The sequence below is a fragment of the Giraffa tippelskirchi genome, chromosome 2 (assembly GCF_054371585.1).
Source record: "Giraffa tippelskirchi isolate mGirTip1 chromosome 2, T2T-mGirTip1v1.2.pri, whole genome shotgun sequence".
In the NCBI taxonomy this organism is placed as follows: domain Eukaryota; kingdom Metazoa; phylum Chordata; class Mammalia; order Artiodactyla; family Giraffidae; genus Giraffa; species Giraffa tippelskirchi.
Window position 1 is genome coordinate 101,814,545 of NC_137276.1, and position 26,585 is coordinate 101,841,129.

General features: G+C 37.6%; 2 protein-coding genes across 7 annotated transcripts in view; one reads left to right on the forward strand and one right to left on the reverse strand.

The window, feature by feature from the left end:
* Positions 1-1,481: 1,481 nt before the first annotated feature.
* UBA5 (ubiquitin like modifier activating enzyme 5) lies at positions 1,482-25,301 on the reverse strand. Of its 2 annotated transcripts, XM_081569837.1 has the most exons (12): positions 24,929-25,301; positions 19,403-19,448; positions 19,212-19,301; positions 14,671-14,780; positions 13,767-13,853; positions 13,029-13,113; positions 11,384-11,488; positions 11,077-11,204; positions 5,298-5,433; positions 4,022-4,097; positions 3,767-3,873; positions 1,482-3,226 (listed from the first exon to the last, which is right to left on the reverse strand). In XM_081569837.1, exons 1-12 carry the CDS (start codon positions 25,087-25,089, stop codon positions 3,143-3,145), a joined length of 1,215 nt encoding a protein of 404 aa, XP_081425963.1. In that variant the 5' UTR covers positions 25,090-25,301; the 3' UTR covers positions 1,482-3,142. The 2 variants fall into 2 exon arrangements, with proteins under 2 accessions (XP_081425963.1, XP_081425964.1); XM_081569838.1 differs by lacking the exon at positions 3,767-3,873.
* Positions 25,302-25,808: 507 nt separating this feature from the next.
* ACAD11 (acyl-CoA dehydrogenase family member 11) overlaps positions 25,809-26,585 on the forward strand; it is a 136,742-nt gene continuing 135,965 nt past the window's right edge. For all 5 annotated transcript variants that reach the window (XR_014076718.1, XR_014076719.1, XM_081569835.1 and 2 more), the window contains exon 1: positions 25,809-26,046. Coding sequence is in view for 3 of the 5 variants with exons in the window: in XM_081569835.1 (XP_081425961.1) it covers positions 25,898-26,046 (149 nt within the window). In the remaining 2 variants the exon portion in view is untranslated. The remainder of the gene's footprint in view (positions 26,047-26,585) is intronic.

Consider the following 26,585-nt stretch of genomic DNA (forward strand, 5'->3'; position numbering starts at 1 on the left):
GACTCCTTAGGATTTTGGTTAATGTTCTCTAAGGCTTGGCTACTCAAGGTGGTCTGTGGACCAGAATCATCAGCATTACCCTGGGAGCTTAGTAAAAATTCAGACAGGCTCTCCCCAGACCTACTGAATCAGAGTCTGCAATGTAGCTAGATTCTCAGGTGATTCATATGCACATAAGTTTGAGAAACAGTGGTCTAATTTTAAGGCACTAGAGTGGTGACTTAATGAGGTAGAATCTTACAAAATGAGCATCATTCTTCTCCCTTCTGGCAGAAGTACAAGAGGGAAAAAACAAGATAAACTACAACCATAACACACATTTCTGGGTTTGCCAGCTATGAAAGGCACAAAGCAATTGAATTCACAAATATATCAGACACTGACTTATTTCAGAATTAACCTTTTAGAGTTTAAAATTTGATTATTTACTGGTATAAGTAATTTAACACATCATAAATAATATACTAAATTTAAATGTCTTAAACTTTAGGAAATAACCTGAAATTAACATCTTAGAATAAGCCTGAAAAAAAAACTAGCAAAAGGATAATATGCATTTTTCTTTGTTCCTACAAAATTTGGACTTGAAAAATATACAAAAAGTGAAAACTTACATTATTCAAAGTGACTTTATGGTAAGTTATTTATTATACTTGAGGGGTGATTATTTCAAAAAGTTTAAGTTTAAATATAGTTTTTAAGACTATATTTTGATCTTACTAATTATACTACCAACTCAAATGTTTTCATGTAGAATGCCCACTTAAAAAGATAAAAAAATAGGGACTTCCCTGAAGGTCTAGTGGTTGGGACTCCATGCTTCCACTACAGGGAGCACTATGATCCCACATGCCATGCTGCACGGCCAAAAAAAGAGGTTCTCAAAAGGAATATTATGTGCACTTTAATATACACCTTTAACATGAAAAGCACAGGTTTCAAATAATTATAAATCTGAATTGGAAGACTCTAAACTATGGTAGTTATAATTAATTTTCATTCATTAATACTTTACAAAAAGAGAAATACTAAAAAAACATGCAATGGGGGAAATTAAAGCTTCATTAATATTCTTAAATATTTATTACATCTTTGGGTTGGTCAGTGTGTTTATAGGTATTTAGGAAGTAATATTTTTACATAAAGAAACTCATAATATTTACTTTTTTTACTACATAAAACATTTGAATAGTACCACAAATTAACCTCCCGTTAAATTAAAAAGGAATTAAAGTAAAACATATTGTTTGTTTTACTCTAATTCAGAGCATTTGTGCTAAGGCAGTTTTGGGAGTGTGTTTCCATCTTTCACACTTGAAGCAACAGTGTTATAAATCTGGTCAAACACTATGGGTTTACTTAGTAATGTAAAATCCAATGATGATTAATTTCTCATAGTCAGCTGTCTACATACACAAATTTTCATGACATACAAACTGTCAAGAGAGCACTCTAGATTACAAAAGATATTTGTTACCAGATTTTTTTCTGCTAAAATAATAACTTTAATGGAAGATATAAGAAAAAAATTAGATAAGATTTTATAAAATATAAGATACCAGCAGGGTACAAATTAAGAACAGAAAAAGAAAAAGCTTTAGAGGATAGTAGGTTCTAATATGTATATGTATAACTGATTCACTTTGCTGCACACTGGAACATAAACACAACATTGTAAATCAACTATACATCAATAAAATTTTTTTAAAAAAGATAGTAGGTTCTAGCTATTTATCAAGCTATATAAACTTAAAGTATAGCCTTACCAAATTAGTGTACCAAAGGAATGTTATTTAGAAAGACTGCATTTCTTTTCTGAAATTCAAAGCATCTCTATGAACTAGAAAAGTTATTTTACAGATGAATATACTAAACTTTTAAATAATTGAAATGACCTACCAAGGCAACATAAATACGTTTCAAGACTAGAAAGCTATCCCTATACATCCTGTCATTACTGTAAACATAAGAATCATAGTACCCTAAAATCTCAAAACTAATATATTAAACATATTTGATATTTGGAGCTTTCTGAAATTAGTTTGTAGAATCTTATTTCATAAGTAGGATAGGTACTTGTAATTTTTAAATTACATTTTCCCCTAGAGATAGAATTTAGACATTCGCTCTTCAAAGCAAAAAAATCATCAAAATAGGAGACAAGCACAGTAACAGCCTACAGATAATGGTTACACATGCATGTTTATTAGTCTCCAAACCATTAGGAATTTACTTCAACCAAGGCTCTCTAAGCCTTCATTATTTGTATGCAAACTCCAGAGAAAAGCAGTTTATCAAATTACGATGATCAGGGAAAATGATACTCTTCCCTGTGAAGAAATACATGTCAGTCATTGCAGAGGTAATTTAAGCTTCATTTATGATCTGCTACCCAGGACAAGCTTTTGCCAGTATCTAATTACCCAGGGAATCAAATTTGAATAAAATAAAGTATTAGAAGGTAGCCCATATGATGGGTATAATTTAGGTGATCTTAAGCCTAAATTTATCTTTTGCTCCTCAATAAAGCACACTGACGCATTTACAAACTTTTCTAGTGCCTACATTTCAGCTTGTATTTCACCAGGAAACATTTGAGAGGATGTTTTTATTTTATAGGTTTACAACTTGAAATTCATTGTTGCTCAAGTTAGTAGTAGTGGGCAGTTTTCTTGTAGAGAGCAATTCCAAACACAGTGAGTATGTGCCCGCTGGCTATAATAATCAACATGCTGTACCTCTTGTTCTTTCCCTATATTTGATCACACACTATTCTATCTATTGTCCATAGCCGCAGGCAACAGACTACAAAGGATTACTGGAAGGAAAAGGAATATACCAGCAAATTAGTCCTTTCTTCTCACTCCTCCCAAAAGGTCAAAACAGTTCAATGGCTCACCTACAATAATCCTTTGAAGTTTTCTTACTAGAATGAAACATAAGTTTTAAGAGAGTTTCTAATTTAGTTGAAGGAAGGGAGCAACAAGCAACAGTCACAGTATTTCCAAAGAGTTAATAACAATTCAGTGAAGATTACACATCAAATGTTGTTCCCCTAAGTTTTCTCAGTTTTTAAATGATTTTTTTAATTGCAAGGGAATAGGTTTAAACACAGGGAATAAAATATATGCCAGTCCATTATTTACATGTTCTTCATCTTGGCCATAAGGTCTTCCAAGCTTTCACCAGAATCTTCTACTGTTACTTCAGGTACAGAATCTTCTTGCTATCAATAAATGAGGGAAACATGGTGAAAAAATAATCAAAGTTCTTGATGCTTAGGAACATATCACTAAGCTATAACCATGTTCAAAAAACTTACAAAGTAAACCTTCTTTAATAAATAAGCCTTCTAATTTTTAGGAGAGATAAAGTCCTTTATTTTCTCCATCAGTCTTTTAACTTACAAGGCAGAAATTGCAGTGTTCTTGAGATCTCTACTGAACTGGTATTTTTAAATGGTATCGTGGCTAAAACTATCAATATACAGAAAAAGTAGTCATTTAATCAAAATCTATTTCACCGATCCATCAATAAATGAACAAAACTATTTTATGTCTATATTTTCAAACAGTTTAAAATGTGCTGTGCATATTTCGATATTAACACTGAATACCTCTCTCTTTCACAAATCTTAATGCCTATAATGTAAAATATCTAAAATAAGAAATACTGCATTGGCATTATAAAATAGGTTGAAGATGGAAGAATATAAATAGACATTTTCTCTTATATCTTCTTATGGTAAATCATATTTTAGATGTACCTTTTGGGGAACTGTATATGCCACTATAATTCCTTCAGGTAAGTCAGGGATTGGACCTGAAGAATTTTTCAGTTCCTCTTCTGAAATCTCAGATACCAACTCAATACCTGTAAAGTTAAACTTAATCTTAAAACCGCTTTCAAGGAACTTAACGAGCAATAAGCATTCAAAACTTGTATAATCTTAATTATAATTCGATTCCCTCCCATAAAAGAATGTTTTTGCTGCCATTTCAATTTATAAAACAATTCCTACCCCACTCATTGTCTTCATGTATTATCTCTCCTTCTTCTTGAATAACCTCCTGTTTGGGCAGTGCTGCTACCTTTTTCTGTAGAAATCAAACAGTTTACGTGTTTTTAGTCATTCTCAGTTCTCTGAAGCATCATTCAGAATTGATCAGAATCAAGAATGCAGACAGACTTTTTCTAACATCTACATACAGAGACCTTACAGAATACAAAGAGAGACCCAGCAGACATGTATCACTAATCATCAGGGAAATGTGAATGAAAACCACAATGAGATAACACTTGTCAGAATGACTATCATCAAAAAGACAACAAATAACAAATGTTAGCAAGGATGTGGAAAAAAGGGAAACCTTGTGCACTGTTAGCAGGATTGTAAACTGGTGCAATCACTGGAAAACAGTATGGAAGTGTCTCAAAAAATTAAAAACAAAACTACCATGTGACCTAGCAATTTCAATTCTAGGTTTTTTGTTTTTTTTTTTTAATGAAAACAAAAACACTCAAAAGATACATAATCTGATGTTCATTGCAGCATTATTTATAGCAGCCAAAACATGGAAGCAACCTAAATGTCTATCAATAGATAACTGGATAAAGAAGGTATGGTACATACATACAATGGAATATGACTTAGCCATAAAAAAATTTACTATTTGCAACATGGATGGAACTAAAAGGCATTATGCTAAATGAAATAAGTCAGACAACCAAAGACAAATACCATATAATCTCACTTAAATAAAGGATCTAAAAACAAAACAAAATGAAGACAGACTCACAAAGAACAAATAATGTTGCCACAGGAGTGGTGGCAGTGCAAAATAAGTGAAGTGAACAAAAAAGTCTAAACCTATAGTTATATAATAAGTCACAGAAATTCAATTTACACCATAGGGAATATAGTCAATAATATTTTAATAACTTTGTATAGGAAGAGATGATAACTAGACTTATCATGGTGATCATTTGATAATGCATGCAAATGTCAAATCATTACATGGTACACCTGAAACTAGCATAATACTGTATGTCAACCATATTTTAGCTTAAAAAATTAAAATTTAAAAACAGATTTAAGACAGGCTTTTTATCTTACAAAAAACAAGACAGGACTTTGAACAAAATTTTCATTTTTAAAGCATGGTGACTAAATTAGAAGTTTAAAAATCCAGAATCCATTTACCTTGTATTCCAAATCTAAATAATTATTTCTTTTTTTTTAAGTTTTTGTCCTATGCAATATGACCTCTCATGCACTGTGACACATTGACATATACCTTATACTCCTGCTGCTGCTTCCTACAGTTTCTGTCATCACACTGAGGATTTGGCTTCATGGACATAGTAGGGAAAAAATCCTGCATTGCATTGTATCCAAGGTAAAAACTAACAGTACCAAAATTTAACAGAAACCTAGAAAAACAAAGCAGACTTAAATAAAGAAACAAAACCATAAAAATACTAGAAAAAACTGATACTTTTTAAAAAATTATTTTGAAGGTAATAATTTTTGTAACAAGAACCCAGAAAACAAATTTTTTATCTTGTTTATAGGGCCTGGCTTATAGTAGATTTTGTTGAATTAAACAACAGAATGCACTATTATTTTTTGAACTTGTAATAAAGATAAAATGCTGCCAATTAAACTATGACATGTCAACAACCTTAAGAAGCATATTAATTTCAGAGAAGTTCAAATGTGAGAAAAGTATACCTTTGAAACATCTTTGAAATATGGTTCTAAATCTCATTTTTAAAAGTTTTTCATATATGACACTGCAAAGTTTGCTATCTTAAATTTGTATTAAATCTCAATAAAATTTTACAGAAGTATTCACTCATGTAATAATCACTACCAGATCAAAATATAGTTGGCCCTCCATACCTATGGGGAATTGATTCCATAACACCTCCACCCCAAGGTACCAAAATTAAGTCCTGCATAATATTTGCAGATAACCTGTGCACATCCTCCCATATACTTTAAATCATCCTGGTGGCTCAAATAGTAAAGAATCTGCCTGCAATGCAGGACACCGGGGTTCGACTCCTTGGTCAGGAAGATTCTCTGGAGAAGGGAATGGCTACCCACCTTAGTACTCTTGCCTGGAGAAATCCATGGACAGAAGCGGGCTACAGTCCATAGAGTCACAAAGAGGCTGACATGACTGAACAACCAAGCACTGAGCACTTTCACTTAGATTACTTACAATACCTAATATAATGTAAATGCTATGTAAATAGTTCTAAATACAATGCAAATACTATATAAACAGTTAACAGCTTGTGGCAATTCACATTTTTATGTTTGGAACTTTATGGATTTTTTTTTGGATCCACAACTGGTTGATTCTGCTGATGCAGAACCCAAGGAAATGAAGGACCAGCTGTATAGTGCATTTCCAATATGCCACAAAGTGCCCTTGCTCCCTTACATTTAAATCTGATTCCTTTTATTATTTATTTTTTTTTTTAGTTTTTATTTATTTATTTTTGGCTACCCCGGGTCTTCATTGCTGCACACCAGCTTTTCTCCAGTTCAGTGTGCGGGCTTCTTATTGCAGTGGCTTCTCTTGTTGCAGTACATGGGCCTTAGAGCATTCAGACTTCAGTAGTTGGGGCATGTAAGCCCAGTAGTTGAGGCATGTGGGGCCTAGAGTGCAGGCTAAGTTGTTATGGCACATGGGCTAAGTTGCCTCTTGGCTTCCCAGAGCAGGAACTGAACCTGTGTCTCCTGCATTGGCAAGGGTATTCTTAATGGCTGGACCACTGGGGAAGTTCCTGATTCCTTTTAGAAGCTTGTAAATAGAGGAAAAATCATGTACAAACATAAACAACAAATGGAAAAAAATTGAAAAATGCATGGTCTCAACATACAACAAAGAAAGACAAAAAAAAAAAACTGAATAGAGAACAAGATGGAAGAGTAGAAGGTGGACATGGAGTACTTCTCCTTCCACGGATACGTCAGGAATATATCTTCAGACACACAAGTGCGTGCCCAACACCAGCTGAGAGCGGACAGGAGTACCAGACCAGCGGAAAAGAATACATAGAACCATGCAAAACTTGGTAGGATGAAGGGAATAGGGGTAAAAACAGGAGTGGTACTAGGACTGGACCTGCCCTCGGTGGGTGAGGGAACTGAAGCAGGGTTCCGATCTCCACGTGGGGCAACGTTCTGAGTCAGAGGAGAAATATTTAAGGCTGAGAGTGAACAGCTGATCTGTGGCAACCTAAATGCAATGAGAATCTGAAGTCCTTGCCGCAGCCATATGTACCCCGGACAGGGAAGCAGGTCCCCTAGAAGGTGCAGCAGCTGGGAACTGGAGCTTAGGGATTGTGGAGCAATCCCAGGGCGAGGGCTGCTGTTGACTGCAGAGGGATGGACCAAGGGGATGTGAGAGAGGAGATTGTGGTGGGAAATGACTGTGGAGGAAAGCCAGGCAGCCATGGAAGCAAGTCGATACCGCTAAGTCAAACACAGGGGGTGTAGCCATCACCACAGCCTCTCTCTCCACACATGCCAACATCAGCAGCTGAACAACAAGAGAGACTGGCCCATCAAGCACCTGATGCACTGAACTACAGAGCAGGACCCCACCCAGGGCACTCCTTTAAGTGACTGATGCATAGAACTACAGAGTAGGACCCCACCCAGGGTGCCTGTTTAAGTGCCTGACACACCAATCTACAGAGTAGGACCCCAGCCGGGGGGGCCTTCTATATGCCTGACATGCTGAACAACAAAGAAATACCCCAAAAGGGAGCCCTCTAAGGGCCTGAACAGGTGGAGGTATGGAGAAAGACTAGCCAAAGAGGCTTCTGATTGCCAGCTACCAGAGGCTCGAGATAAAACTCTGATAGAGCCATAACTCCTGTGGCTGAGGTAGTCTGTGTTCCTGCAGACTTGGAGCCACCAGGGTCCCAGCGACCCAAGCAGCTGTGCCACCTTCACAATCAACCTTCACTGAGGGAGAGCTGCCACATGCAAAAAAAAGTCTTCCCATCTATGCATGTGGGGTCACTTCCATCGTGTCCAACTCATTGTGACCTTGTGGACTATGGCCTGCCAGGCTTCTCTGTTAGGGGGGCATTCCCCAGGCAAGAATACTGGAGTGTACTGGCCATTACTGGTTTCCATACCCTTCTTTAGAAGCACTATATTTCCTGCTGCCCCAGTCGCCGACTCCTCTAAATTACCTGGTGCTGTCAGAAACCCTGCGACCCAAGCAGCTGCACCACCTCCACAACTGGCCCTCACAGAGGCAGAACCAAGTCTTCCAGGGCAGCCTCAGGAGCAAACCCCTGTGGACAACCCACATGCAGAGGTGGAACTAAAACCACAAATGAAACCCAGGGGCAGTGTGGCTAAGGAAAAAGACCCAAAACCTTCCCACCAGCTGTACAAGCTGTAGATTAAATCCACATGATCAACTTAGGCAGACTTTGTGTCTACGGAATATGTAAAAGGACATTGAGAGCTCCCACAAAAGAAAACACACTAGTTCTAATAGCTGTGGACAATGGAGGCAAGAACACACAGAAGTAAGACCAGTTTAGAATCTGAGCTGCCCCAACAGCAGGTCCAGAGACCAGCACAGTGTCAGAAGGTACCCTAGTGGGGTGAGGTGGACTGTGACTCCCAGTGAGGGAAAGGACCCTGACAGAAGTGATTCAAGAAAAACATTTATTATTCTTATGTTTTGACTTCTGTAGTTTCTTTTGGATTTTTCTTTTCCTTTTTTTTCCCCCCACTTCTGTTGTAGTTGTTGATTTTAATGGCACTATGAAATCTAATTAAGCTTTTGAGTTGTTTTTTTTTTTTCAATCACACTTTTTATTGTTATAAACCTCTGCCTCTATGTTGGGCTTTTGCAGTCCTGTGGAGTTTTCCTTTTTTCTTCCTTTCCTCTACCTTTTTGTTTTTTCTAATTTTAATTTTTAACTTTTGAAAACCTATTATTATTTTTTCTACATTTATTCCTTTGTTTGCTTTTCCTACTGTTCTTTTCCTCTTGCAGTTAATCTTTAATGTATACAAATCTTCTTTCTAAAGCTCTATTTAACTTTTCATATCTATTCTTTTTTTCTTTTCTTTCTTTCCTTTCCTCACAACATATTTGTTAGTTTTGTTTTCATTGTTTTATTCCTCACTTGGCACCTTACTTTAGTTTTGTTCTTCAGTTTCTGCTTTAGTTAGTTTTGTTCTTAACTGGTAGATATAACTTTTGGATTGCTCTGTTCACCATGTCAATCTATTGTACTTTATTTTTGTTGGACTGTTTTGATTTTGCTTATGGATGTATATGCATATGTGTATATTCCATTATTTTAATTATTACTTGCCTGATTTTGTAACTGCCATTTGTCTGGGGTTCATCTTTGGTTGCCCGTTTTTGGGTATTTATTGCAATCTCACACATAATGCCATAACAAACCACTTGTGGAATCTTCGATCCTGACCAGAGATCAAGCCCTGAACCTTTGGAGTGGGAGCACTGACTCCAAAACCATAGACTACCAGAGAACTACCCTCGGGGGTATCAAACAGTGAGAACTCACACAAAGGAAACCACTTGAATACAAGACCAGGCATCACCCAACCACCAGTAGCACCCTGTGCAGGATGCCTCATTCAAGCAACAAATAAAACAAAAATACAAACCCAATCATCAGCAGACAGGATTACCACCTACTCAACTTTGCTCATGAGAGTAAACACAAAAAAAAACCAGCACAAATCTCATCCTATATGAAACTTATACAAACCACTGGACCAACCTGAAGAGGGCAGAAATCAAAAGGAAGAATTGAATCTTGAAGCCTGGGAAAAGGAGACCTCAAACACAATAAATTAGAAATAAATAATAATGTAAAGGTAGAGAAATACTGCACAAATGAGGGAACAAGCTAGAAACACAGAGGTCCAAATAAATGAAGAGAAAATAGGCAAACTACCTGAAAAAGAACTCAGAATAATGATAGTCAAGATGATCAAAAACCTTGAAAACAGAATGGAGAAAATGCAACAATCAATTAACAAAGACCCAGAAGAATTAAAGAATAAACATACAGAGACAAACAACACAATTACTGAAATTAAAAATACTCTAGAAGGAATCAATAGCAGAATATCTGAAGCAGAAGAATGAATCAGTGAGCTGGAAGATAAAATGGTGGAAATAACTTCTGAAGAGAAGGATAAAGTAAAAAGAATGCAAAGAACTGGGGAAAGTCTGAGAGACCTCAGGGACAATATCAAACACACCAACACTGAATTATAGGGGTCCCAGAAGAAGAAGAGTAAAAGAAATGGTATGAGAAAATTTTTGAAGGGATTATAGTTGAAAATTTCCCCAACATGGAAAACGAAAGTCAATCAAGTCCAAGAGTGGCAAAGAGTCCCACACAAGATAAACCCAAAGAGAAACACGCTAAGACACACACGAATCCAAGTAACAAAGATTAAATACAAAGAAAGAATATTAAAAGCAACAAGGGAAAAGCAACAAGTTACATACAAGGGATACCCCATATTTTTAACAGCTGATCTTTCATCAGAAACTCTGCAGGCCAGAAGGGAATGGCAGGATTATACTTAAAAGTACTGAAAGGGAAAAATCTACAATCAAGTTTACTCTACCCAGCAAGGATGTCATTCAAAATTGATGTCCTCTGGAGGCTCAGAAGGTAACGAATCTGCCTGCAATGCAGGAGACCCAGATTCAATACTTAGGTTGGGAAGATCCCCTGGAGAAGGAAATGGCAACCTGCTTCAGTATTCTTGCTTGAGAAATCCCATGGATAGAGGAGCCTGGTGGGCTACAGTCCATGGGTCGCAAGAACTGGACATGACTTAGTGACTAAACCACCACCACCATATATAAATTAAACCACTACCATATATAAATTAAAAGTATACATATATTACACATAAATAAAATTTAAAAATATCTATACTTAAAATTAAATTTAAAAAATTAAATACTTAGCTGGTAACTCCATTTTTGAAATGTTTGTCAAAAGTAAACAGAAAAATTATTCTTCACTCACTTTAACACATTTTGTACCAATATCCCAGCAACCACTCCCATAGTAGTAGGAAGACTGGCTGCACAAACACCTTCTCGTTTCAGAGTCTTTTCATCAATATTTGCAGCAACTACAAGTGGTGGAGCACACTACATGAAAAAGAATAAAAAAATGTGAATTTCAAAAGACAGGGAAAGAAGTATTCAACGTTCCAAACAGTATTCCACCACATTCAAAGTTTGGTTTTCCTCTGAACCATAAATATTTTCCCCTAGGAACTCTAGTACTTAACAATGAAAAATAATAACTCAAAATGAATCATACGTACTGCAAAACAAGCAGATTCTCCAGGAATTATGAGCTGTATATGCCCTGAAACTGCATTTTCACTGACCCCAGACTCCATCCATGTTTGTCCAAGCTCATTACAAGCCTTAATAGAAATAAGTGAAAAATATGAACATTAAAAAAAAAAAAGTAATTTACGTAAGTTTTTTTCATGAAAAACTGGAGTTTAACTAAACGAATTACAAAGAGTTTTTAAAAATAAATTTTAGGAAACAAGAAAACTGTGAATAATGTAATTCCTTAGCAATTGGCACTCTCCTTAGAAAAGTAACTGACAGCATTCAGGTAAGCAGTCAATAAATACCTAATTAAACTGAACTAAAGTGTACTGGAATTTTTATTAGATTAATGTAAAACTTCACTTTTCTAAAATAATTTCAGCAACAAGAAACTGGAAAATGTTATCTGCAAAGCTGAAAACACAATAATTCAAAAGAAAAAGAATTCAGTTTTATTGTTGAGAAATCATGTGTGTAAGCTATTTACACATATTTATACATTTACTTATAAGTAACAAAAATTAAAACCAATGCTGACCAAGAATAAGCCAGTATTATAAGATTTTCATTTATTTTAAAAATTGTACATCAGAATTATCTGGTGTTTAATAGTCTCCTCTACTGACCTAAGACAGAGTAGGATACTGAAACATATGCCTCACCAGCAAGGCAGACAGGTCCCCTCAGAATAAATTTCAAAAATAGGATGAGATCACATTAAGAATAAATAAAACACATTATCAAAGGGCTGAAATGCAGAACTACTTTCAGAATGTGGAATATATACTGACAGAATACACAAGAAAATAGTGAGAGGGTAACAGGCAGGAAGGCCAGGGGTCTCCAAAGGGAAGAAATAGGCTGCAAGTGTCAGACATTTTTTCTCTCTCTCTTAAGGGGCAGGAGGAAACAAACTAGTGATATTTATTTTTTCCCTTCTCTATACAAATTTAAAAAGGTTTCTCTTAAAATACTGTGTTGCCATAATGACACCTGGTTCCACCTGAATTTAACTATTCTCAAACCTTGAGCTAACCAATGCATTTTTCTTATGGAAATGTGTCTTAAGCTATGTTAATGTACTATGCATTTACCCCAGATTCTGTCTTCAAGTTGGTTCCCTAAAGGCTCAAAACTGACTTGACAAACCAGTATGTTATATTCATACATTGTTCTCTTAATCTATGTTAATGAAACTATATATTTGTATGGGAATCTGCCTTTCTTCAAGATTCATGTCAATCGGTTTTACGGCCAGGGATGACTCACCTGGTGCCAAGATTATCTTAAAATGCATCTTGTGGGTGACGGGCCTGGTGCCATTCTCTGAGTTTTGAGACATTTCCTTTATTTAATTAGCAGACTGCTAGTAGCTATATAACATCCAGCTAAAGACTAGCAGGGGGGTATTCTTTCTGCCCCCTTCTGATGTCTATGTCAGAAGCTTTCTGTATCTCCTTTATACTTTAATAAAACTTTATTACACAAAAGCTCTAAGCGATCAAGCCTGGTCTCTAGCCCCGGACTGAATTCTCCTTAGGAGGCCAAGAATCCCAGTGTCTTTTCGTGGTTCAGCAACAACCTTTCAATAGCTAAACCCATGAGTATAATACAAAAGATACTCACTGTATTTATTGTCATTCGAGCTTCAAAGTTATCCACACAGCTAAGAACTAGGTCAACAGGTTTTCCTTCTTCTAATCCACCATTACTAGGCAAAGAAAATAAATTTTATTGGAAAAAATCAGGACACAAAATACAATCTAATTAGACTTTATTTGTTCAATCAACACATTTAGTCTTTCAGTAAATTTTTGAATATAACTGTAACAGAATTTAATATTAAAGACCGAGTATATATTAAGTATTCACTGTTACAAATATAATATCAATAATATTACAGCATTACTTATACTGTAAAGATGTACAGGGGTACAAGAAATATAAACTGTGTTCACAAAAATTACCATTTCTCTGTCAGCTTTTACAGACTTTTATTTATGTTTCACTATTTTGTAAATGTAATAAAAGTTAATTGAATACAATTTCAATAGTTTAGGTCTGCAGAAAACCATATTCAGATAGAAATAAAACCTATAACACAGAACTTATAATGGAGGACCCCTTGTTATATCATTATAATAACAGACATTTTGAGGCTTATTTTTTATTTTGTTGTTACTATTGTTTTATGGACCATATATACTATTTACTGAGCTCCCACTATATAAAAATTACACAAAATATTGACTATTTTAAAAATAAAATATATATCAACTTTCTCATTGAATTAATTGATAGATTTTCTAATAATATTGAAAGTGAGCTGGACATTGTGTAAAATACTCATAAATAAAATTTTACCTTATTCTATTCACGAAATGTTCAAAGTTTTCTACTGTGGTTATATTATAGTTGTGTACTTCAAAAAGAACATCAGGATTAATGTTCCTAAAGGGAAAAAGAGAATGATTATAAAAACTACAAGTAGAACAGTAAAAGCAAGCAAGAAAAAGCACTAAAGATCATTTAACAGATATTAGAGAAACAGAATTCAAGCAATTCAAAGAAAATCCAAAGTCCTCTTCTACCTCTTTCATCCCACTGCAAGGACCAAGTTCAAAACATGTAGAGTGTCAGAAGGATTACAAAAATATTCCCACAGTCTATGTGCTGGGAATTAAGCTTTTATCACCTCTGTTAGCGACACAGTAAAGTCTAACAAAAGAGCTTCTTTGCTTCTTATTCAATTCAGTGCAAGAAGGTTTAGGAACATAAAGAAACATCCTAGAGTACGAGCTGCCAAACTAGGTCCCTTGGGCCAAATCTGACTACCACCTTGCTACATTTTTTTGTAAGGTCTGCAAACTAAGATTAGTTTTTATATTTTTAAATGGCTGCAAGAAAAGGAAAAAAAAAATCAAAAGAAGAACAATATTTCATAATGTGAAAATTATAAGAAATTTAAATGTTAGATTCCATAAATAAAGTTTTATTGGAGCACCGTTTTGCTCATCTACTTTTATATTGCCTACAGCTGCTACAATTGTATAGCTGAGCAGTTTTGAGAAAGAACATATGGGCCTCAAAGCCTAAAATATTCACTATCTAGCCTTATAGAAAAAAACGCTGCCAACCCATATCTTTATGCATAAGTGAAACCTGCATTTTTATAGAGGAAAATTCAGTTCCATTTATAAGTTAAGTGACTGAATACATATAGGAAGATTTTACCAATTTCACTGCCTTCAACTGCTATTCCATTTACCTCAAAGTATGTTCTGCTGCTTGAACTTTACTTAATCCTGCTTGATGAGGTTGGAAGAAAAGTCTATTCATATTGGCCAGTTCCACCTTGTCATAGTCAAAGAGTAGCAACTAAAATGAAAATAGTGGTAATCTGATGAAAAGTGTACCAAAAAAGAAAATAAAAATAACGAACTAGTTGGCTAGTTAAAATTTGATGGGTTTAACTCTTTAACAGTAATAATATTGACTAACTTTGAAAAACCAGATGTCATGTATTAACTCATTTAAGGATCACATGCAGTAAGTATATAGGTACTCTCCTCATTTTAGAAATAAGACAACTAGGGTACTTGCCCAAAAGCCACTCAGCTAATATATAGTGAACATGGGATTCAAACTGAGGCATTCTCAATCCAGCATCTGGACCCTAACTACAATGCTGTACTGCCCCTCTAAATGATTAGCTCAAAAATTAATGTTCATTCCATTTCATGGCAATTTTTACAAACTGCCAAAATCTTACTTCATTCCAATTATTGGCCAAAAGCCAACAACCCATTAGATAAATGAAAATTTTAAATAAGATAAAAACAAATGCTGTAACATAAAGCCAAGGTATAATACAATGCCTTTCATCAATATGGCACTAAATATACTCATGCCATGGCTCAAACATTATTCCAAACAGAATGATTAACCAGTTAATTGATATTTCCTGCTATATATTTAGGCATGATAGCATTTGTCAAACCTGTTCACACAACTTTAAAATGGCCAAAAGGTCCATTTCCTATCAGTAAGAGCAGGTTGAACTCAAAGATATCCAAAGTCCTTTCTTTTTTTTTTCAGACTACCTAAAATTAAATTTTTATTGGATGAGACTCAGAGTAGACTAGACATGGCAGGGGAAAAAGAGGATCAATGAACTCAAAAGCACAGCAATGCAATTTATCCAGAGTGAAGAAAAAAAGAACCAAAAAAAAAGAATTGAGCCTCTAGACCTATGGAATAAATTCAAAGCAGTGTAAAAGTGATATACTTTGCTATAGTTGCCAAAGTCACTTCTTTATCTAAAATTCTGTGACTTTGTGATACAATTCTCAGTGTTCCAAATATAACAATAAAAACAAAAATGGGATGTTCTTCTTCTCAACACAGAAACTAAAGAAAGTTAACCCAGCCCTTAGTATCTTGCTAGAAAAGATATCACTTATATTCTCTATAACTTTCTAACCCTACACAGTCTCTCCAAAATTTGGTTTATCTAAGCTCATTCAAACAATATTTATTAGGTCAGGCCAAGTATTAAGTTTGAGTTTCAGCCTCATAGCTGAATATGAGTAAGTTGTTGCTGCTGCTAAGTCGCTTCAGTCGTGTCCGACTCTGTGTGACCCCATAGACGGCAGCCACCAGGCTCCACCGTCCCTAGGATTCTCCAGGCAAGAATACTGGAGTGGGTTGCCATTTCCTTCTCCAGCGCATGAAAGGGAAAAGTGAAAGTGAAGTCGCTCAGTCGTGTCTGACTCTTAGCGACCCCATGGACTGTAGCCTACCAGGCTCCTCTGTCCATGGGATTTTCCAGGCAAGAGTACTGGAGTGGGTGCCATTGTCTTCTCCGATTAAGTTGTAGGAAATCCTAAATTTGAGGACAGGAGGTGTGAGTTGTAACTCTGTCAATAATTAGCTCTGATTCTGGGTAAGTCACTTTAACTGTTTAGGTCTGTATCCTCATCTGTAAAATAAGGCAGTTGATCTAGATCTGGTGATCCAGGGTACCCCAGGAACTCAGGAAATTTTCAGGGATAAGAATTGGGCTCTGGATCGCCAATCCTCCATTTCCCTACTTAACCACATGAAATAGCTTCTTGTTTCTCTGTTTTATACATTGAAGAAAGAGTTCTGAAACTTACCTATGCAAATTCTTAGCTTATAAACTTAAGTGCACTTGGAATCACTGTATCTAAAAATACAGATGTGTGGGTCTTATTCCCAGAGGTTCTGATTACCTATTATGGGGTGCAGTCTGGACATAAGAATTTTTTTTTTTAACATTCCAGGTGATTCTAACTACAGCAATATCATCTGGAGTTTGTGTTAAAATACAGATTCTGATTCAGCATGTCTTAAGTGGGACCTGGGAATCTTCATTTCTAACAAGCTCCCAGGTGATGCTGGGACCAGCCTGAATAAGCAGTTCTTAAAGCATAGTTTTAGAAAAGGCAGAGGAACCAGAGATCAAATTGCCAATATCCGCTGGATCATCGAAAAAGCAAGAGAGTTCCAGAAAAACATCTATTTCTGCTTTATTGCCTATGCCAAAGCCTTTGACTGTGGGGATCACAATAAACTGTGGAAAATTCTGAAAGAGATGGGAATACCAGACCATCTGACCTGTCTCTTGAGAAACCTGTATGCAGGTCAGGAAGCAACAGTTAGAACTGGACATGGAACAACAGACTGGATCCAAATAGGAAAAGGAGTACGTCAAGGCTGTATATTGTCACCCTGCTTATTTAACTTATATGCAGAGTACATCATGAGAAACGCTGGGTTGGAAGAAACACAAGCTGGAATCAAGATTGCCGGGAGAAATATCAATAACCTCAGATATGCGGATGACACCACCCTTATGGCAGAAAGTGAAGAAGAACTAAAGAGCCTCTTGATGAAGGTGAAGGAGGAGAGTGAAAAAGTTGGCTTAAAGCTCAACGTTCAGAAAACTAAGATCATGGCATCTGGTCCCATCACTCCATGGGAAATAGATGGGGAAACAGTGGAAACAGTGTCAGACTTTACTTTTTTGGGCTCCAGAATCACTGCTGATGGTGACTGCAGCCATGAAATTAAAAGACGCTTGCTCCTTGGAAGGAAGGTTATGGCCAACCTAGATAGCGTGTTTAAAAGCAGAGACATTACTTTGCCAACAAAAGTCCGTCTAGTCAAGGCTATGGTTTTTCCAGTGGTCATGTATGGATGTGAGAGTTGGACGGTGAAGAAAGCTGAGCGCCGCAGAATTGATGCTTTTGAACTGTGGTGTTGGAGAAGACTCTTGAGAGTCCCTTGGACTGCAGGGAGATCCAATCAATCCATCCTAAAAGAGGTCAATCCTGGGTGTTCATTGGAAGGTCTGATGTTGAAGCTGAAGCTCCAATACTTTGGCCACCTCATGCGAAGTGTTGACTCATTGGAAAAGACCCTAATGCTGGGTAGGATTGGGGGCGGGAGGAGAAGAGGACGACAGAGGATGAGATGGTTGGATGGCATCACCGACTCGATGAACATGGGTTTGGGTAGACTCCGGGAGTTGGTGATGGACAGAGAGGCCTGGCGTGCTGCAATTCATGGGGTCGCAGAGAGTCGGACACGACTGAGCAACTGAACTGAACTGAACTGAAAGCATAGTTCCTGGAATATCATCAGAACTACCTGGGAACTTGTTAGAAATTCTTAGGTCCATCTGAAACCTATAGAATCAAAACCACTGGGTTAGAGTTCAGCAATCTATATTTTAATAAGCCTTCCAAGTGACTCCAGTGCACACTCAAACCAGAGACCCACAAATCTCCATGATCTCTACCACCCTTGGTCAATCAACCAGGGCATGTCAGGTATAAGCAACTGTTGACTGGCATTTATAAACTTCTTGAAAGATATTAAAATGTTAACAAACATTATTTAGTACTTTGGTGTTGTCTTTTCTATATTGATAAATAAGTGCCAACTTTGAAACCACTTTAAGAACTTGGGGCATGGAATGGACCAATATATTAAAGAGCATTGATAAAGCAAGCATTTTCCCACAAAGTTTATCAAAATGATGTACAATTGTGGAAAAATTTATATTCAACCACTATCTGTCTAACATCATGGGCTTTAGCTTTATAAATATAAGATTGGTACACTGATTTCTGGTATAAAGTCAACCTTTCCTTCCTCCTCACAATCACAAACTAAATCAATTTTAGAAAAAAGTATGGTACTTCCTGGTGCTCCAGTGGTTAGGACTTGGTGCTTTCACTGCCATGGCCTCAGAGTTCAAGCCATGGTAAGAGAACTAAGATCTCACAAGCCTCACAGGGCATGACCAAGAAAATTTAGGAAGAAAAAAAAAAAAAATACCTGGGTTAAAAAAAATCTGGAGCATTCAGCAGTTCAATTTCAAGAGTAAGAAAGGCACATGCTTTCTAGCTTGTCTTGTATAAAACAAGTTTTTAAAAATATTCTGGGGGATGTTTCAGTGTTTTACTACACACTTTTTCAATTTAACAGCCTTTTTTCCTAAACTTCTTTAATCAAAACACTTAAGTCCAAATTGTTTATACATTATCCCAAACAAAAAAGTTCCTGAACACAATCAGATAGTCCTTATTTAATCAGCAGCAATATTAGTTTCCTCTTGGGTGGGTTTATGTCTTAACCAGGGTAGAAAAAAACAATCTTTATGAATACACCACAAATCAATATGCCATTAGTAAGGAGGAAAAAAATCCTAATTTGTACCTTATTTACTCCACAAGTGAATGTGTTCCGAATACGACAGAAAATAAGAAATGCTTTTACCTTACCAATGCCACATCGTGTCAGCATTTCAGCAGTCACACTGCCAACTCCACCAACACCTACTATTGCTACAGTAAAGGTACGGATTTTCTGCAAAATGCAAATTTATATACGTGTTGGTTAATAATTCTTCACTGAAAATTATTTTCATTTATTGAAATCATCTTCAAAAATTTGGAAGTTTATCATACCTCATAGTTGCTCACAATTCCCATTCGTTTCAAAGCCATCAGGCGGCTTAAAAAAAAAGGAAAAAAAAAGTTTTCAAGTTTACAGTCTTTTAATAGTGACACAGGTAAATATATATCATCACAGAAAATAAACTGTAAGAGAAGAAACAGTGAGGGGAGTGGGGGTGGGAGGAGAAATCTTTCAGTTAATTTTTACCAGATGAAACTAAATCACCTCAGCAATTTTAAAAAGCATGGATGCCCGAATATCCTCCAAGACAGAGCCTGTGCAATAAGATTTTTTAAAAAGTTCCTCATACATTCTAATGTGCAGTCAACATTGAGACCTACCGACTCAAATGTGAAGTTTCCAGATGAGAATGGGTCAAAGTGAAATTTCAGCGTTTTCCCATGCTAATTAGTTTATGTAAATATTTAATGTTTGATTCAGATTTAACATCAGAATAACCTCATGACTGGAATTCTATTCACTTGTTGCCTCTGCCCACAATGGATAAGTCTTTTAGTAAGCACCTTTATTCCAAGGACTCTAAGAGGTACTTTAGATATCTAGTTACTGCTAGTCTGTTATCTTCTTCAGTCACCAAGCCAATCAAGCTTTGGATGTGAGGCCTAACAATCTGTGTTTTAATAAGCTCCCCAAGTGATTGTGATGCATACTAAAGTTTGAAAGCCTCTACTATAGATTACTTAATTTATTTTCTTGTTATGGTTGGAAGAACATCTTCCAAAAGCTTTGTAAAGGGTAAATCTTGGAAGGTAATTTTGAGAACTTGTATGTCTGAAATGTTCTTTACCAAACTTCTTAAAAATGTTTTATCAAAATTCTATTCTTAGAAATAGATTATAAAATGACTAACTGAAGGGTATACAATTGTTGAAAGCTATACCTATACACACACAGACACACACACACTCTTAGTTGATAGTTTAACTAGATACATAATTTTAAATTAGAAACAATTTTCCTTCAAAATTTCTAATGTGGTTTCTAGCTTCTGAAACTTCATAATGTGCCTTAGAGTGAAACTATTCTCATCAATTGTGCTGAGTACTTACTGGACTCTAAAATCAGAAACGTATTTAAGTTCTGGAAAATTTCCTTGAAGAATGTGATGACTTCTTTGTTTGGTTTCTTTTTCCTGAACTTTCTGGAGCTTCTATTTGGAAGTTAGGCCACTTGGACCAGTCCTCTACTTGTAATGTCTTTCCTCTATTTTCCATCATTTTAGTTTTCTGCTGTTCTCTCACTCCAGTACTCTTGCCTGGAAAATCCCATGGACAGAGGAGCATGGTAGGCTGCAGTCCATGGGGTCGCTGAGAGTTGGACACGACTGAGCAACTTCACTTTCACTTTTCCCTTTCATGCGCTGGAGAAGGAAATGGCAACCCACTCCAGTATTCTTGCCTGGAGAATCCCAGGGACGGTGGAGCCTGGTGGGCTGCCGTCTATGGGGTCGCACAGAGTTGGACACGACTGAAGAGATTAGCAGCAGCAGCTGATTTCTTTCAATGTTATTTTCTTTTATTGAGTGGGCTGCTGTCTATGGGGTCGCACAGAGTCGGACACGACTGAAGCGACTTAGCAGCAGCAGCTGATTTCTTTCAATGTTATTTTCTTTTATTGAGATTTTCACTTTTGTTATCATTCTCCATTTGCAAGAATGATTCTTTTTGTAGTACTCTGTCCTGTTTCATTTACACATATATCTTTCTGAAGATATTAATGATAATGTTGGGGTTGCATTCCCCTTACATAGTCTATTAATTTTGTTTTTTTTCCTTTCACATTAGGAGTTTCTCTCATCCTTTCTGCTCATATTTAAAAGTCAGACACTAATAAAGGCAAGGATGTGGGCGCTGCTTATTTGACTTTGGGCTTCACTAGAGCGTGATCTGGCTGGGATGTTTGAGAAACTCACAATGTCAATGTTTTTCAGTCTTTCTTCTTGGCACTCTCAGATTCCCTAGAGAAGAATCGTTCAATTTCCAGCCTGAAAAGTCTTTAAGCTGATCAGTTCTGGGGTGTTAAATGGAGAAGCAAGGCTGGGAGTCCTAGCATTCAGTATATAAACATTTAGTTAATTCCCTTCCTTCAGGCATGAAGACTTGCTTTAATTATTAATAGAAATACTCTATTTTACTCTCCAATGAGTAAATCTCTAGTAATCTCTCCTGACAGAGAAGAGGCATTTGCCTCACTACTCAAAGTGACATAATGAACTTAGGTTTACTTCTTCAACAGATTTTCAGCCATCTCTTTTAGTCCTACCTTAAGCCCTTCTTGAAAGACCTATGCCTGTTCTTGAGCTTTGGGAGAATTCTATTGTATGAGTTGGGTTGCAGGCTTTAGAGTCAATTTCTTGGACCCTTTAAATCAGGATATCTATCAGTCATCTGTCCCTTTCTAGCTGCTAAAACTATTTTACTATAATCATTTAAGTACAGAGACTCACCTATCCCCCAATTATTAATAGAAACTCTATTTTTTTTTTCCAGTGGAGATTTATTCCTTTTTAAAAATTCCTTTACTTTCATTTCAGTGAGATTGGGTAGACAGTGATACATGTCTATGATCAATCTGCCTCTTTACCTTGATGCTGTCTTTAATCTTTATAAATAACCCTGAGAAGAATGCATTCCTTGAGAAGGAAATGGCAACCCACTAGAGTATTCTTGCCTGGGAAAGCCCATGGACAAGAGGAACATGGCAGGCTACAGTCCACTGGGTTGCAAAAGAGTTGGACAGGCCTTAGCGACTAAACACAACAGCAACATCCAATTGGTCCAGCAACACTTGTTGCAAAAACAATCCTCTCCATAAATTGCTTTGGTAATTTAGTTAAAAATCAACTGACCATATTTGTGTCGACTTTTACCAGACTTTCTATCCTAGTCCATAAAAATATTTATCTAGCTTTATACTTACATTATAGTCTTATTCTCTGCAACTTTAAAATGAAATTTTAAAATAAAGTTTCCTTTCCTTTAAAAAAAAAATGCATCACAACCTCCTTTTATAAATGGGGCCGGGTGGGGGGAGGGAGGGGAAATTCGGGTTAATTAACTTGCCCAAGATCAGTTAAATGGCAAACAATTATTCAGAGCTGGGTTTTGGAGCTAGTATTTAAAACCAGGTTTTCTAATTTTAAAGACTCTGCTCACCTTTTCATTTAGTTTACATGCTCCTAATTATATTCCTTACCACACAATTTTACAGTTAATTATGTTATTATTCTACAACCACTGAATCTCCGAAATTAAACCAAAAGGTCTTTGAGGGTCAAGAACTTTATATTTCAAAATGTCACTCGATCCAATTGAAATAACACAGAACACCTACAAATCCCTCTATATTTTTCTGATAATCATGTGCTGTGCTTTATCATAATTCTTAACACTTATACTGTAATCCCAAGTTTACCTTTGTATCTCACACTTATCTGGTAACCTCTGGAGGGAAATGACCATGTCTTTGTATTCTCAGTGTCTATGTAAATAATAAGTGTTAAATAACATTATTCAGGAGGGCTGGAAATGAAAAGGTGCTCACTAAATACGTGCTGAATGTACAACAATTCGAAAAATAAGGCTGACCTTATCAAATTTCCATGTACTAGTACAGAGCTTTGGGTGTCAACTGCCATCTCCAAAGTAGCAGTTTTAATAAAGACAAAATGGTACAAATAAGATAGAAAATATTGAATGTTTAAATTTGAGTACTGAAAGATTTGTGGTTATTATAATGTCAAGGAATTGTCTTACATTAAAATGATGTCTGAAAGATGATTCTAAATATATGATTCACATTCCTTTTCTTTTCTCGGAGGGAGCATTTCAAAATTTTCATTTTTAAAACTGAAAAATGTTTAAGGATGTCAGATGGAATGAAAGTGACTAACGCTCAGTCATGTCTGACTCTGCCACCTCATGGACTGTAACCCACCAGGCTCTTCTGTCCATGGAATTCTGCAAGCAAGAATACTGGAGTGGGTAATGATTCCCTTCTCCAGGGGATCTTCCCCCCAGCACAGGGATCAAACCAGAGTCTCCTGCATTGCAGGCAGATTCCTCACTGTCTGAGCCAAGAGAGAAGCCAAATGGAATAGTTTCTACTTATTCTGATTAATGAGATGGTAAACCTTTCACATGTGTCAAGTAAAATACATGCACTATCGTCAATTATATCTCAAAACTGAAAGAAAATAATTTATTTAATGTAGTAAGATAAATGAGAGAAAAGCAAGAATCTGGCATGATTTAATTAAATGTAGGTTAAAATAAATAATATAATAATAATTATAAAACAATTATAATTTTGGTCAGGTTTTCTATGACAAATAATATTGTAATTAACATCTTTGTGCCTAAATACTGGGTCTGCATTTTATGTCTGTGTGTATATATATATATATGCACCCTAAGACTTTTACTGAGGCTTTATGTCATAAATAAAACCTTTCTTTAAAATCCAAATTTCTGCTCTTTGAAGGCAAAGAGCAACAATAATACCTTTCCTGTTTCACCTACTCTAAAAGTGTCCAGTTTTTAGCCACACTACTTAATGGCTTATTTATTTTTACTGGGGAGACAGCTCCATGAGAACTTTGGAGCAAAACAAACCTAATGGCAGTCCAAGCCTTTTTAGCTACTGTTAACTCTACGGCCTGAGGCAGGTCACAGCACCTCTCTAAGCCTAATTTATCTTGCCTATAAAATGAGGGTAAAATGACAGTAGCAATCTCCTAGGGCTGTGGTGAAGAGGAAAAGCGACAACGCATGCAAAGTGTTTAGCGGGTGGTGAAAGTTCAGTAACTGTTACTATAATGCCTAGCATCGAAAGCTCTATTCTAAGAACTTTACGTATACTTGTATTTTCAATCTTCACACCTCCACAGAAAGAGATACTACAAGCAAGAAACTGAAGGTATAGAACTCTCACCAGGTTATTCAGTTGCTGAGATTTGACTCCAGTCTGGGCCTAGGGTCCTCATCGTCAACCACTACCCTATATTCAACCACTACCCTATATTCAACCTACTGAATTAACAAAATCTTGGGAAATGAAGAAAGGAGAGATGCGGACAGGACTTGGGAAGTCCAAAGGTTTTAGAGCTAATCTAGCTGTTTCCACCACGCCAATTTAAGAAACACAGAAGACTTTATAAAGCTTCCAAGATTAGCTTAGCAGGTTTTACATTTGGTGTCCTATTCTGAAAGTTTCTACTGTTTCATGCTGAGCGAGGAAGACTAAAAGAGGCAGGGGCGGCAGGAAACCGGATCCGTGTCCTCAGCAAGCACAGGAGCAGCACCATATGGCTGATTCGGTTGAGTTTTTTAAAAAGGAGAAGAACACCTTTTGACCAGGACTAAGACTTGGCCTTGCTCGTTTGGAAATAAGACCCTACAAGAAGAAAAGGGAGGTGTGAGCTGTCAGCTGGAAAGCGGCGTGAAGCGCCTCACTTCTGACCACCTGGAGACCGTGACCTCGCCCCTCTTCCGCCCCCGACCCGTCACGCAGGTCACCTGTAGGGGTTGGAATCCACCACCTCGGAGCTCATATTTTCAATGCGAGCCCGGCCTCCTCCTCCGTCGCCACCCCCTAGGGCGCGGCGATTTCTCTCCTGGGCCAGTTCCCGCTCCAGCTCGTTGACCCGCTGCTGCAGCCGTTCCACAGAGTCGGCCATGGCTGGGACCCCGGCCGCCAGCGCTCCCAACCCCGGCCGTCGCCGTCGTCGCCGCCCCACGCTGCTGGCCTGCTGGGCCCGAGAGGGTTACGTGGCGAGTCACCTTGCTGCGGCTTTCCCAGCCCACAAACCCTGGGAAGCGCTCCCAGCGCGCCCCGGACCCACACGTCTCGGCCGCTCCTGCTGGCCTCCCAGCGGGCCACTTCCGGTGCGTTGCAGTCAACGCTCCGCCACAGGAAGAAAAAAAAAAAGCCGCCTACTTCCCCTCTTCACCCGGGCCTAAGCGTCCAGGCAGCCCCAGGGCCCCGGTCATAAGTGTCCAGAACCAGCGGCCTGCGATGTTGCCTTTCCAACCTGGCGGCCAGGAAAAACACCAGAATCTTTTATTCCTAGGCTCGAGGTCTTGACGGGCCCTTTTCTGCACCGGACCCAGTAGGTCTTCCGCCTGCCAGTGCTTTCAATTTGGAGACGGACCAGGCCTCGGCGTTCTAATATGTTCTTGGTGACTAACGTGACTTTGCTTTCTTTAGAATTGAGGTCTCCAACTCTGAGGCTGACTGAGAACTTTAAATTCGAACACACAAGGCCCTTCTAGCATTTCCTTAGTAGAGCCCAAGTCCCGGAGTCAGCTGGCCAATGCTGCCGGCCAGCGGCACCTGGCGATTTGTAATTGGCTGGAGCCGCGGGCCCGCCTCCACCTGCGTCTCGGCCTCGCCCCCGTCTGTGGAGTGGCGTTCTCCTAGACATAACCGATCCCAGGAGTCTAGTGGGTTCTGTGACTCAGAGGTCTGAAGCGGCAGCGTAGATCATGGAAACCGGTGCCTCCCGCGAGCCCAACACTATCGAAGTGCTGCCCCAGCACAAGTTCGACTGCAGGTTTCTGGACGCCTACCTATGCCAGCACTTGCCCGGCTTTGGAACCGAGCCCGAGGCCAAGCTGACGGTTGCCCAATACAGGTATCGACCCCAGCCTTCTCCAGCAGAAACAAATCTGTACCTTGCGCTTTTCTTCCTCTGGCCCTGGGTGGCTTTCCAGTTTCCTCCACCCTGTTTCTTTTTCCGCGGTGACATACTCTGCCGGCGGGAGCTGCTGTCACTGGCTCCCGCCGTTACAGTCTGAGTATTTTCAATTTCAGGGCGCTAATGGAAGCACTATAACATTCACGATTCCAGCTATGAGAAGGAATCTTTGTTAACAGCTATATACTTTGAGAATTCACTGAGGCAGTTAAGGTTGGAAGCTCTGTGAGATATAAAGAGGCCGTTCGCTCAACCTTTGTTCACATTGACTATTATTCGTAGAGGCTTAGTTAATGGTACCAGTTGGCCGAATCCGAATTCTTATCTTAGATATTCCATTTAGCAAATGACAGCATCACTTTGGGCTTTAGTTCTTTTTGAAATAGGGGAATGGAACTAGATGAAGGTCTTGAGAGTACTGTTCTCCACAGTGAATCTGCCTCTAGTCTGATGATGTTGTATAACAGAAAGTAATT